This window comes from Nerophis lumbriciformis, linkage group LG17 (assembly GCF_033978685.3).
Source record: "Nerophis lumbriciformis linkage group LG17, RoL_Nlum_v2.1, whole genome shotgun sequence".
NCBI lineage: Eukaryota > Metazoa > Chordata > Actinopteri > Syngnathiformes > Syngnathidae > Nerophis > Nerophis lumbriciformis.
This window is the reverse complement of record NC_084564.2, coordinates 12,689,376-12,704,393: the sequence shown is the minus strand read 5'-3', so window position 1 is coordinate 12,704,393 and position 15,018 is coordinate 12,689,376. Positions and strand designations below refer to the sequence as shown.

The window sequence follows — 15,018 nt, the reverse complement described above, 5'->3', positions numbered from 1 at the left end:
GGCAAGCTTGCAATAAATGCATTCTTGCAGCATTCTCTCACACCAAATGAATCGTTTCATTACCTAAAACTCTTCGGGGAGAGGTTCTCCTTGAACCACCCTCTATGAAGGCAAGCAATCGTCATCAGGTTACACAGCAATGGTCAAACACTGGACCAATTGGCCTCAAAAACTCACCTCTGATCATTTTGACGAGCCGATCGTTGTCAAAATTCGGATTTGTTTCGATAGTGGAAATTTCTGCCAAATTAGACCCTACAAGAGAAAGGAAAGATGCATTTATGAATACACTTTCGTTGTTTGGCCTCAGGTGCTTCACTTTATAACGTTCTAAAATGTTCAGGATGTGCTGTAAAATAGTTTGACTGACCGTCAAGGCCGACGTTGACGGTGCCACTGCTGACTGAGTATTGAGGACCTGGAAACAACAAAAGTATTATAAGTGATGTTCTGCAAATAAGGAAAAATACTATATTGTGATATACATCGTTATTGTAAGTAAGTAAGTAAGTACATTTTATTTATAAAGCGCTTTTCACAGATAAAATCACAAAGCGCTGTACAAAACATAGGTAAAGTAAAGCAACAATTCAATTTAAAACATAACATAGTGGAATAAAAATGATAGTTAAAAGGTGCATACAACTAAAAGCTTTACTAAAAAGAGAAGTTTTCAAATGTTTCTTAAACGTTTCAACACAGTCAAAATCGCGGAGGGATTGGTGCAAATTGTTCCAGAGTCTGGGAGATGTAGCCTGTAATGCCACGGGTTTTAAAACGAGTTTTCGGGATCTTTAGAACAGTGTTTTTCAACCTTTTTTGAGCCAAGGCACAATTTTTGCGTTGACAAAAATCCGGAGGTACACCACCAGCAGAAATCATTAAAAAAAGGAAACTCAATTGACAGTAAAAAGTTGTCGTCGCAATTGTTGGATATGACTTTAAACCATAACCAAGCATGCATCAATATAGCTCTTGTCTCAAAGTAGGTGTACTGTCACCACCTGTCACATCACCCCCTGACTTATTTGGACTTTTTTGCTGTTTTCCTGTGTGTAGTGTTTTAGTTCTTGTCTTGCGCTCCTATTTTGGTGGCTTTTTCTCTTTTTTTTGGTATTTTCCTGTAGCAGTTTCATGTCTTCCTTTGAGCGATATTCCCCGCATCTACTTTGTTTTAGCAATCAAGAATATTTCAGTTGTTTTCATCCTTCTGCATGGGGACATTGTAGATTGTCATGTCATGTCCGGGTGTACATTGTGGACGCCGGCTTTGCTCCGCAGTAAGTCTTTGCTGTCGTCCAGCATTCTGTTTTTGTTTACTTTGTAGCCAGTTCAGTTGAAGTTTCGTTCTGCATAGCCTTCCCTAAGCTTCAATGCCTTTTCTTAGAGGCACTCACCTTTTGTTTAATTTTGGTAAAAGCGTTAGACACCTTTTTACCTGCACGCACATCCTGCTGTTTGCAACATCTACAAAGCAATTAGCTACCGGCTGCCACCTACTGGTATGGAAGAGTATTACACGGTTACTCTGCCGAGCTCAACAACAACACATCATTTGCAGACTATAATTACTGGTTTGCAAAAAAATATTTTTAACCCAAATAGGTGAAATGACATAATCTCCCAGGGCACACCAGACCGTATCTCACGGCACACTAGTGTGCCGCGACACAGTGGTTGAAAAACACTGCTTTAGAAGACCCTGGCCTGAAGACCGGAGGCTGCGTCCCGAAGAGTAGGGGCATAACAAGTATTTATCGTAAAAATCATGCTGTTCCAAAAATAAGGTTAGCTGGTTAGCTACTTTTTCAATGATTTTTGACATAAAGGGAAGTCTTCATATGGGTAATTTATAGGCTCCACCGGATCAAGATTGTTTTTTTTTAAGAATGGGATATTAGGATATTGGGATGTGAAATTACCCATCTCAGGATATATATTTTGTCTATATTGTACAGCACTAACTTGTTCTTTGTCCCATTTCTAAAAGTTCTTGAATATTTAATAAAACCCCATAACTTTGAGTTAATCCATAGCAGAATGCAAGAATTGGAGTGAAGCCTTTTTTTTGTCTTTGTAACAGCCTAACGAGCAGCACAGTTATAGTATACATTAATTTGTATTATTCATCTTTACTAAATAGCACATGCCTAAAATATTTTAATTGTAATTTGAAAACAGATGGCTGAACTACTGCCACTGAATTGTTTTATGCTTCATAATCCGATTAGTCGACTAATCGTTAAGATAATCGATGACTAGTCGACTAAAATGTCATTAGTTGCAGCCCAGTTTGGACACAGCACGCAATGAGTGGACAGACTACAATATTGGGGAACTGTACCAAACAACTAAATGTGCTAAGTTAGTCTTCCTTCCATTTGGACTACTTACCCGACACAACTTTAGTCACTTTGGTGAAGCTGGGGTCACTTTCAATGACCCTGGTCACATGGGTGACCGACGGTTGAGCCTCGATGACCCTGGTAACCTTGGTGATGGAAGGCTCCTGTTGGATGACCCTCGTCACCTTGGTCACGTCAGGGACTAAATAAGTTGAAACACAAGAACACGTTTCACTACCGCCTACAATTAGAGCCATGGTACGCTTGGTTGACCCATGAAATAGAGAAGCTACCATTTGCATGCATGTATAATAATTAGAGATGTCCGATAAGATCGGCCGATAAATGCGTTAAAATGTAATATCGGAAATGATCGGTATCGGGGTTTTTTTTTATCGGTATCGGTTTTTTTTCCGTTTTTTTTTTTATTAAATCAACATAAAAAACACAAGATACACTTACAATTAGTGCACCAACCCAAAAAAACTCCCTCCCCCATTTACACTCATTCCCACAAAAGGGTTGTTTCTTTCTGTTATTAATATTCTGGTTCCTACATTATATATCAATATATATCAATACAGTCTGCAAGGGATACAGTCCGTAAGCACACATCATTGTGCGTGCTGCTGGTCCACTAATAGTACTAACCTTTAACAGTTAATTTTACTAATTTTTATTAAATACTAGTTTCTATGTAACTGTTTTTATATTGTTTTAATTTCTTTTTTATTCAAGAAAATGTTTTTAATGTATTTATTTTATTAATTTTTTTTAAAAGTACCTTATCTTCACCATACCTGGTTGTTCAAATTAGGCATAATAATGTGTTAATTCCACGACTGTATATATCGGTTGATATCGGTATTGGTTGATATCGGTAATTAAAGAGTTGGACAATATCGGATATTGGCAAAAAGCCATTATCGGACATCCCTAATAATAATAATATTGTGGATATTATTATTTGTAATATTATACAATGTCATGACAAATGGACCTTTCACTGGCTCAGAAAGGTTTGAATGAATGTGATTCCCAATCAGAGGATTCCTGACATTTTAGCTTTTAATTACAGTAGTTAAGTAGGCAAATTAGTTGTGATTTAATTGATGTGTTTTAAGCAGGATAATCCAAAATCGTATTCAGGCTTTTGCGAAAGATGGGTGCCTCTGCACAATTTAATACTGATCCAAATATTTGTTAGCGGTGCTATGATCCGATTCTGATTTCTTATTAGAGCTGGGCGATATATCGAATATACTCGATATATCGTGGGTTTGTCTCTGTGTGATATAGAAAATGACTATATTGTGAGTATTCGAGTATCAGTCTCACGCAGTTGCTTTTAGCTGAGGGCATTACACTTTCAGGCTTTTCTGACTCTTTCTTGTCACTCCTTCTCACAGAGAGATAAAACAAGCGCACCTTCTTACATACTGTCGCGCGTGCAACGTCATACGCCCTCGCCGAGCAGAGAAGTAGAGACATGGGTAAAGTTAGCTGTGGTGCAAGCGGAGCGGTGCGAGTGGTAATATGAGAGAGAGACAGGGTGCGAATCATTAATTCCCAGGAAAAACAGCACGGGGTCCATCGTATGGCGGTGGTTTGGCTTCAAGTGGGAAGATGTTGAACAGACAACCGTAATATGTCAAGTATGCGGCAAAAGCGTTGCTACAAAAAGTAGCAGCACTGCTAATTTGTAGCATCATTTGAAAAGTCACCCGCTAGAGAATGAAGAGTGCTTGAAACTCTGCATGTCAACATCTCCGGCCTGTGCCACACCCAACAAGCAACCAGCACTGACACAATTGAGCCTGGCATCTTCCATTTCCACATCAACATCGTATGAAAAAAATAGTTAACAACAGAAGGAGATAACGTCCGCAGTAAACTACCACATAGCGAAGGACATACACTATTTGATTTCCTATTATGCAGCTCATTTTTATTTGACAGTTATTGAAATATCTTGTGTGACATCATGCACAAAAGTGCACTTTGTTTGTTTTAAACTATTGTAGTGGTGTTCTGTACAAAAAGTGCACTTTAATGTAGTGTTGTTTTGATATGTCATCTTAGTGACATCATGCACAAAAGTGCACTTGTGTTTAAAATGTCTCTGACAATCTTGCACTTTCTCTTTTGGAAATTACATGAATGTTTGTGCCACTGATTAATAACTGTTTAATAAATACACTTTTGGTCAATTGACTTAGTTGTGATTTCCCTCTCTGCATGAAAGTTTAAAATGAGCATATATTGATGAACAAGAATGTTTTTATGTAGACACATAGAATCATCATACTAGTGTGATTATATGCATCAAGTGTTAATTCAAGGATAAGGCAAAATATCGATATATATCGTGTATCGTGACATGGCCAAAAAATATCGAGATATTAATATAAGGCCATATCGCCCAGCCCTATTTCTTATACCTTAAATTCTGTTGGTTTTCACAATGTAGTCGGTCTGTTTTTGCTTTTAAAGGCCTACTGAAATGCGATTTTCTTATTTAAACGGGGATATCAGGTCCATTCTATGTGTCATACTTGATCATTTTGCGATATTGCCATATTTTTGCTGAAAGGATTTAGTAGAGAACATCGACGATAAAGTTCGCAACTTTTGGTTGCTGATAAAAAAGCCTTGCCTGTACCGGAAGTAGCAGACGAGTAGCGTGACGTCACAGGTTGTGGAGCTCCTCACATCTGCACATTGTTTACAATCATGGCCACCAGCAGCGAGAGCGATTCGGACCGAGAAAGCGACGATTTCCCCATTAATTTGAGCGAGGATGAAAGATTTGTGGATGAGGAAAGTGAGAGTGAAGGACTAGAGGGCAGTGGGAGCGATTCAGATAGGGAAGATGCTGTGAGAGGCGGGTGGGACCTGATATTCAGCTGGGAATGACTAAAACAGTAAATAAACACAAGACATTATTAGCCACAACACAACCAGGCTTATATTTAATATGCCACAAATTAATCCCGCATAACAACCTCCCCCCTCCCGTCCATATAACCCGCCAATACAACTCAAACACCTGCACAACACACTCAATCCCACAGCCCAAAGTACCGTTCACCTCCCCAAAGTTCATACAGCACATATATTTCCCCAAAGTCCCCAAAGTTACGTACGTTACATGCACATAGCGGCACGCACGTACGGGCAAGCGATCAAATGTTTGGACGCCGCAGCTGAATGCGTACTCACGGTACCACATCTGCGTATCCAACTCAAAGTCCTCCTGGTAAGAGTCTCTGTTGTCCCAGTTCTCCACAGGCCAATGGTAAAGCTTGACTGTCATCTTTCGGGAATGTAAACAATGAAACACCGGCTGTGTTTGTGTTGCTGCAGCCGCCCGCAATACACCGCTTCCCACCTACAGCTTTCTTCTTTGCTGTCTCCATTGTTCATTGAACAAATTGCAAAAGATTCACCAACACAGATGTCCAGAATACTGTGGAATTTTGCGATGAAAACAGACGACTTAATAGCTGGCCACCATGCTGTCCCAAAATGTCCTCTACAATCCGTGACGTCACGCGAGACGTTTTCAGCAGGATATTTCGCGCAAAATTTAAAATTGCACTTTAGTAAGTTAACCCGGCCGTATTGGCATGTGTTGCAATGTTAAGATTTCATCATTGATATATAAACTATCAGACTGCGTGGTCGGTAGTAGTGGGTTTCAGTAGGCCTTTAATGCAGTATGAACAAGAATGTTTTAATGTAGACACATAGAATCATCATACTGCTGTGATTATATGCATCAAGTGTTAATTCAAGGATAAAGCAAAATATCGAGATATATATCGTGTATCGTGACATGGCCTAAAAATATTGAGATATTAATAAAAGGCCATATCGCCCAGCCCTATTTCTTATACCTTAAATTCTGTTGGTTTTTCACAATGTAGTCGGTCTGTTTTTGCTTTTAAAAACCACACTGCAGTTTGTGGAGGTGTGCAGCGCAGGCGGGGAAGAAAGCATTACATCATTGGGCACATCTGTTAAACGTTGCAAAAAAAAAAAAATGGGCATCTGTTTTTCACGTTACATTTTGACAGACATTGCTGCGAGTTCCTCGTCCCTCTGCAGGAGCGCTCCAGCGGGGGAGAGCAACCACTCCTCAGAGGTCTGGAGGAAAACACACCATGGAGGATTTTTTTTTTTTGTTTCCGGTAGCGGACTACTTGATAAAAGGGTGAAAATAGGGGTTTAAATGCCCGTGCTCACTTGCACATGTCGCGCCTAATTCAAACTCGAGGCCACAAATTAACGCGTCGTGGCCTGGAGCTTTAGTTCTGTTGAGCGTAAATAGGATTTGAAGGCGATGATTGCTGCTCGAAGCCATGCTTTCACTTTCATTGTGGACTTACAACAGGAGCTCTTGCTGACTTAACATTGTGTGTAAAGGATTTTCTAATGGGGAATCACATGATGATGATGCTTGATCATCATTACTGTACCTTCAACGACGCGCGTGATGATCCTCTCTAATGACAACAGGAGATATAAAGGCATCAATTAACGTGAACAGGGATTTGAAAAAAAAAAGGAATACCGTATTATTCGGAGTAAAAGTCGCACCTGCCGAAAATGCATAATAAAAAAGGAAAAAAACATATATAAGTTGCACTGGAGCCCGGCCAAACTATGAAAAAAACTGCGACTTATAGTCCGAAAAATACGGTACATGGTATTTTGATCACATAACATAACAGTTTTAATAATTGTGTGACTTACTCAGAAACGTGAGGGGGATTTCCTTGTATCTGAATCCTGGAATGTACTGGAAATTCAAAGGTAGAAGTCAAAGTTAGTGTGGATTACACCTATTGTTGTACAGAACAAATACAAATATTTGAGTAAAGCATGGGATTAGAAGTGGATAGTCGGCATTGACCACCGTTATATTCCTATATCATACAACATACAGTCTTGGTCAAAAGTTTACATACACATGTGAAGAACATAATGTCATGGCTGTCTTGAGTTTCCAATAATTTCTACAACTCTTATTTTTTTGTGATTGGAGCACATACTTGTTTGTCAGAAAAAACATTCATGAAGTTTCACATGGAAAAAGATAAGACCTTCTGGAGGAAAGTTCTGTGGTCTGATGAAACAAAAATTGAGCTGTTTGGCCACAATACTCAGCAATATGTTTGGAGGAGAAAAGGTGAGGCCTTTATGTTTAACCTGTATGTTACTGTAATAAAGCACTGTACAAGTACTAAGTAAAATAGTGAATGATATGTCTGGGCTAGATCAGAAGAAACTAAACTCAGCTCTAGGAATGGAGAGTAATAAAGACTGAACACAGGATTTATGTTTAAGTGGTACCAAATTATATTAAAGAATAATAGGAAAAATAACAAACAACATTAAACATGTAAATTCAAATGGCCATTCACATATACATCAATTCACACAACGTTCAGTTATTTACAATATCAGTATACGTGATTTAGTCCTTGTTTTTTACCAACGATGGTATGAGCGCAACACAAATTCATAGTTCATTAAACAGGCCCCGCAAAGTCCACGTTGTGGTGGCAGTGTCCAGAGGTTTTAGTGAAGGGACGGGGGAAAAGTTAATGTTCAGGAGGACCGCAATGAACTTGTTGCATTTTGGCAAAAAGAAGGGAAAAACAGAGGGCGGCTGCTGAGAAGCCTCCTACCAGCCCGGGGTTCGGTTGGGTGGATTCAGTTCAGGTGGTTCGGTTCCAGGGATAAAGCTTCAGACTCTAGTTAAGGGCTCTTATCTCGCCATCCAACCTGGCCAATTCCGCAAATAAATCACTCTCAAACACTCCCGCGGACGACCCACGGCTCCGGTAGTCGGCTCCTGCAGCAACCTCACAGTGTGTCCCTCTCGCTCTCACCGGTAGCAGCCGACTTCCGGGTTTTATGCTCGTCTGACAGCCGCGTTAAGTCACGTGACCGCGTGACGTAATGACGCACGCAAGAACAGTTTAGACGAAAAATAAATAGAAAGGATATTTAAATGGGGTTTTGTCACCCGGGTTACACCTTTAATCCCAGGAACACCAGGCCCACTGTTAAGCATGGTGGTGGTGTTATTATGCTCTGGTTCTGTTTTGCTGCCAATAGAACTGGTGCTTTAAATAGGACAATGAAAAAGGAGGATTATCTCCAAATTCTTCAGGACAACCTAAAATCCTCAGCCCGGAGGTTGGGTCTTGGGCGCAGTTGGGTGTTCCAACAGGACAATGACCTCAAACACACGTCAAAAGTGGTAAAGGAATGGCTAAATCAGGCTAGGATGAAGGTTTTAGAATGACCTTCCCAAAGTCCTGACTTAAACGTGTGGACAATGCTGAAGAAACAAGTCCATGTCAGAAAAGCAACACATTTAGCTGAACTGCACCAATTGTGTCAAGAGGAGTGGTCAAAAATTCAACCAGAAGCTTGTGGATGGCTACCATCCATCCATCCATCCATCTTCTTCCGCTTATCCGAGGTCGGGTCGCGGGGGCAGCAGCCTAAGCAGGGAAGCCCAGACTTCCCTCTCCCCAGCCACTTCGTCCAGCTCTTCCCGGGGGATCCCGAGGCGTTCCCAGGCCAGCCGGGAGACATAGTCTTCCCAACGTGTCCTGGGTCTTCCCCGTGGCCTCCTACCGGTTGGACGTGCCCTAAACACCTCCCTAGGGAGGCGTTCGGGTGGCATCCTGACCAGATGCCCGAACCATCTCATCTGGCTCCTCTCGATGTAGAGGAGCAGCGGCTTAACTTTGAGCTCCCCCCGGATGGCTACCAAAAGCTCCTTATTGCAGTGAAACTTGCCAAGGGACATGTAACCAAATATTAACATTGCTGTATGTATACTTTTGACCCAGCAGATTTGCTCACATTTTCAGTAGACCCATAATAAATTCATAAAAGAACCAAACTTCATCAATGTTTTTTGTGACCAACAAGTATGTGCTCCAATCACTCTATCACAAAAAATAAGAGTTGTAGAAAGTATTGTAAACTCAAGACAGCCATGACATTATGTTCTTTACAAGTCTATGTAAACTTTTGATCGGGACTGTATATGTAGTCCCCCTATTACTTTCAAAGCGATGCCATGAGGTAATAACCAACCTTGGGCTGTATGTAGGTGATGATTCTCCTCAGTAGCGAAAGGAGATCCTGGCTTCCGACGGGGATATCTGCAGGCAGGGCAGGCATTTAAACGAAACAGAACAAAGGGGGTGTGCGGTGCAGGTTAAGATTATACCTGCGGGATACAAGAGCCGGTTGACAGTGTGGACCACGCCATTCGTGGCCATGATGTCGGATTCAGGAATTTGAACCGAGTTCACTTGCATGCTGTTGTTTGCCTGACAAAGACACAACCACACATTTTAGAAAAAGACTAAGGTTGAATTCGAGGTAATAGTTACAAGCTTGCATAAGCTTCTTGAATGTACTCTGTATCCTGCTTTGCTAAAAATGTAAAGACGTGCAGCGCTAAAGTACGGTACTCACAAACATCACTTTGAGGTTGCTGCCCTGCAAGGACTTGAGTAGGTTCGTCACTCCGGGCTCCAAACCCCCGCCGATGAAGATGCCGTTGTTGATATGGTACAGAAGGATGGTTCTGAGAGCATTGATATCACCTAATTTAAAAAAAAAAATGCAAAGTGTGAGTCCATACTTGCCAACCTTGAGACCCCCGATTTCGGGAGGTGTGTGTGTGGGGGGGGGGCATGGTTGTGGCGGGGGCGTGGTTAAGAGGGGAGGATTATATTTACAGCTAGAATTCACCAAGTCAAGTATTTCATATATATACTGTATATATATATATATATATGTATATATATATATATATATATATATATATAATAAATACTTGACTTTCAGTGAATTCTAGCTATATATATATATATATATATTTATTTTATTATATATATATATATATATATATATATATATATATATATATATATATATATATATATATATATATATATATATATATATATATATATATATATATATATATATCCATCCATCTTCTTCCGCTTATCCGAGGTCGGGTCGCGGGGGCAGCAGCCTAAGCAGGGAAGCCCAGACTTCCCTCTCCCCAGCCACTTCGTCCAGCTCTTCCTGTGGGACCCCAAGGCGTTCCCAGGCCAGCCGGGAGACATAGTCTTCCCAACATGTCCTGGGTCTTCCCCGCGGCCTCCTACCGGTCGGACATGCCCTAAACACCTCCCTAGGGAGGCGTTCGGGTGGCATCCTGACCAGATCCCCGAACCACCTCATCTGGCTCCTCTCGATGTGGAGGAGCAGCGGCTTTACTTTGAGCTCCCCTCGGATGGCAGAGCTTCTCACCCTATCTCTAAGAAAGAGCCCCGCCACCCGGCGGAGGAAACTCATTTCGGCCGCTTGTACCCGTGATCTTGTCCTTTCGGTCATAACCCAAAGCTCATGACCATAGGTGAGGATGGGAACGTAGATCGACCGGTAAATTGAGAGCTTTGCCTTCCGGCTCAGCTCCTTCTTCACCACAACGTATCGATACAGCGTCCGCATTACTGAAGACGCCGCACCGATCCGCCTGTCGATCTCACGATCCATTCTTCCCTCACTCGTGAACAAGACTCCGAGGTACTTGAACTCCTCCACTTGGGGCAATATATATATATATATATATATATATATATATATATATATATATAAATAAGAGAAATACTTGAATTTCAGTGTTCATTTATTTACACATATACACACACATAACACTCATCTACTCATTGTTGAGTTAAGGGTTGAGTTGTCCATCCTTGTTCTATTCTCTGTCACTATTTTTCTAACCATGCTGAACAACCTCTCTGATGATGCATTCTGCTTCGTCTCCTTGTTGTGTGCGCAGTTGTGCACTGCACTCTCTAAAAGCCCTAGATGTTATTGTCACATATGCATGTACAGTAGATGGCAGTATTGTCCTGTTTAAGAGTGTCACAACATTGCTGTTTACGGCAGGCAAACTGCTTTACGGTAGACGAAAACGTGACTGCTGTTGTTGTGTGTTGTTGCCGCGCTGGGAGGACGTTAATGAAACTGCCTAACAATAAACCCACATAAGAAACCAAGAACTCGCCCTCGATCATTCTACAGTTATAACGTGATTGGGCAGGCACGCTGTTTATATTGTGGGAAAGCGAACGTGAAAACAGGCTGTCGACACGTCACTCAGGTCCGACTGAATTTCGGGAGATTTTCGGGAGAAAATTTGTCCCGGGATGTTTTCGGGAGAGGCGCTGAATTTCGGGAGTCTCGCGGAAAATCCGTGAGGGTTGGCAAGTATGGGTGAATCTCAACAGGCAAAGTGCTGCAGTGTGCTTGGTGTTGAAGACCTACTTTTCAGCAGTTGGAAATCTCTGTCTCTCAAACCAGCAAAAGCCTTGTCAGTGGGAGCAAATAAGGTGAAGTCTCCCTCTTGCCTCAGCACGTCAGTCAGTCCGGCATCTTCCATCAGAGTCAAAAAGATCCTGCGGCACAGAGAGACACTTTATTGACATACTGCAGCAACAGCACTTTCTCATAGCAATACATGCGCCATTAATGGAAAGACAAACAATGTTGCGGCTTAAAGGGGTAACGCAGCATTTTAATGTTGTGGTTTGCCGATGCACTCACTTGAACTCGCCGTTTTCGCTCAGGATCTCGTACATGGTTTTTTCTGCCGGTTTAAGGAAGCTCCTCATGAGATGGAGCGCTCCGTTGCTTCCCTCTTTGCTGCCTCTTATAAGGCAAGAATTCTCAATGCACACAGCCTGCAGGAATAATGCACAATGTGAAGCGCTTTAAATCAAACACGTACATGATGTGAGTGACGCGGGGGCTCACTGTGCGATAGATGAAGACCCGCAGATGTTTGCCTCCGATAGTTTCCAGTCTCTGGCCATTGTACAGCTGACCCAGGATTATCTTTTTCTTCAGGATGTGGTTCTCTAGGATAATCCTGAGCAGTCTCTGGTCCATGGACATCACTTCATCTGCAAAAAGAGGAATCAGCTTTGAAGTGCTGTATAAAACACAAAACACACGATGCCGTCCAGGAACCACAGGCATAAAAATAGTGCAATATTATTTTAGTTTTTTTTCCTAATTTTTTAATTTTTTTTAATTTTTTAAATTTATTTTTAATTAAAAAAAAAAAAATTGTCCTGTCCAGCTTCTCAGGCAAATCATATAGTTGATGTAGATGCCCATATCGTCTGTTCAGATTTACTTTACAAAAGAGAAGTGTAAGATACTTCTCTTGTTGCCTTATTTGTATTTGACTTTATTAAATGTATTTATATTATCATTTGATGCAGCCGGGCCGGAGCATGAGGGGATAGAAAGAGGAAAAAAGGAAGACAAAGGGGGAAATTGTGGGGACAAGACGGGGATTAGACAGAGACAAAAATAACAACAGCAAACACAACAATAACAACAACAATAGAGCAACATCAGCAAGTACGATATGTACAAATATGATGGTAAAAGTGATAGCAAAGAAGCAGTTAGCGAAATAAATAATAATACAGAAATGACAATGAGCATTATTACACTACAAATGGAGCAATACAAATACCAATAGAAATAGCGCTATTGATAATGAACAATACCAATAATTTACCTCTATTATCAACAATACATATACGTAATGATGACTAGAGATACAAAAGAATGCAGAAAAATGGAGGGCAAGAAAGAGAAGCAACCTATATTAACCTTGTAGATTGTTTTAGTAACAATAGGTTAAGCTTTGTCAGTGTGCCATGGTACCCAGTTTACCCTAGAGCAACAACGTTAATATATGTTTGATGAAACGTGATTATGTGCACGCTTGTATGTATGTATATGTACAAAATGTGTATATGTATGTTTGTACAGTGAATGTATATGTACAGTATTTTTTTCTAATTTTGCTTGCATGCACAGTAGGCCCCATTCAGCAATAAGTTCTTTACTTTTCCTCTTATCTTTCTTCCGAAGTGATTTTCTAAGAGGAGTCCATTCAAATTCATGACGTGTTCTTAAACGGCCAAATTGTTCCCACCTGCTGTTCTTAAGTTGCTGAATGCCAAATGGTTAGCGTGTGCGTTTTTTCCTCATAATTTGCATATAAACACGCCCTTATTTCCCCAATATGCATATGTAAACACCCTTAATTCCGTAATTTGGATAGGTAAACGCCCTTAATTCCCCATATAAGGGCACAATTTCGGCGGAAAAGCCGAACATCAAACACACGGAGAAAACACAAACAGATTACAAAGTTTGAAAAGAACAGCTCTCGGTAGCCTAAAGCGTTCAAATTAATATTCGTCACTTCGGGCAAATAGGTCTACATGGTCGTGAAATATGCGATCTATCTATATATATATCTATCTATCTATCTATGATATTAATTAGACAATAGAAGTAAGGGAACTTGTCACACTTAAGAACAAATAGGCCACCCTAAGAGTGCTCTGGAGCACTCGTAGATTCTGTTCTTACCTACGAACAAATCCCAGCTAAGAAAACGTTAGTGAATACAAACATTTCCTTAAAAACTTCGTAAGTGGGCCTAAGAACAAAATTTGTTCTTAAGAACGGTTGCTGAATGGGGCCCTATGTTGGGGTGGGTAACATCTAGGGATGTGGGAAAAAATCGATTCGAATTCAAATCGCCATTCTCACGTTGTACGATTCAGTATCGATTCTAATTTTTCAAAAATGTATTTATTTTTAATTTTAATGTTTTAGTTTTTATTTTATTTTATTTTTTCGTATTAATCAATCCAACAAAACAATACACAGCAATACCATAACAATGCAATCCAATTCCAAAACCAAACCCGACCCAGCAACACTCAGAACTGCAATAAACAGACAACACAAACACGACACAGAACAATTCAAAAGTAGTGAAACAAAAATGATTATCAACAACAGTATCAATATTAGTAACAATTTCAACATAGCAGTGATTAAAAATCCCTCATTGACATTATCATTAGACATTTATAATAAAAAATAAAAAAATTAAATAAAAAAGAACAATAGTGTCACAGTGGCTTACACTTGCACTTGCATCTCATAAGCCTGACAACACACTTTGTCCAATATTTTCACAAAGATAAAATAAGTCATATTTTTGGTTCATTTAATAATTAAAACAAATGTACATTATTGCAATCAGTTGATAAAACATTGTCCTATACAATTATAAAAGCTTTTAACCAAAATCTACTACTCTGCTTGTATGTCAGCAGACTGGGGTAGATCCTGCTGAAATCCTATGTAATAATAATAATTGTTTTGAATCGGAAAAATATCGTTTTTGAATCGAGAATCCGCGTCGAATCGAAAAAATCGATTTATAATAATGACCCCAACAATCGATATTGAATCGAATCGTGGTAGACCCAAAGATTCGCAGCCCTTGTAACATCCCACCTGGTTTTATGAATATTTACTCTATTTTGCTCCGTTACATCGCTCCCTGCACAAACAGCAATCAGCAACTCAGAGCATGAATGAGCAAAGACGGCACAGCTCAGTCGGTGCACCACAACAACAAGCTACAATTTACAGTTCATCCTCCGATTGGGAGGAATTTACAGTCTCAGCATCAGATTTCCTGTTAGTGCCAGCTGTTGTTGCCTTG

General features: G+C 40.4%; 1 protein-coding gene across 1 annotated transcript in view; it reads right to left on the bottom strand.

Annotated features, from left to right (window-relative positions):
* The window catches only part of postnb (periostin, osteoblast specific factor b), a 63,232-nt gene that overhangs the window by 9,462 nt on the left and 38,752 nt on the right, over nucleotides 1-15,018 (bottom strand). Inside the window, exons 10-21 of the mRNA XM_061972521.1 lie at nucleotides 12,222-12,370; nucleotides 12,012-12,148; nucleotides 11,733-11,863; nucleotides 9,858-9,988; nucleotides 9,607-9,709; nucleotides 9,471-9,538; nucleotides 7,104-7,149; nucleotides 6,827-6,853; nucleotides 2,395-2,547; nucleotides 371-418; nucleotides 178-255; nucleotides 64-102 (exon numbers count right to left, since the gene is read on the bottom strand). Coding sequence (XP_061828505.1) covers nucleotides 64-102; nucleotides 178-255; nucleotides 371-418; nucleotides 2,395-2,547; nucleotides 6,827-6,853; nucleotides 7,104-7,149; nucleotides 9,471-9,538; nucleotides 9,607-9,709; nucleotides 9,858-9,988; nucleotides 11,733-11,863; nucleotides 12,012-12,148; nucleotides 12,222-12,370 — 1,110 coding nt within the window. The remainder of the gene's footprint in view (nucleotides 1-63; nucleotides 103-177; nucleotides 256-370; nucleotides 419-2,394; nucleotides 2,548-6,826; nucleotides 6,854-7,103; nucleotides 7,150-9,470; nucleotides 9,539-9,606; nucleotides 9,710-9,857; nucleotides 9,989-11,732; nucleotides 11,864-12,011; nucleotides 12,149-12,221; nucleotides 12,371-15,018) is intronic.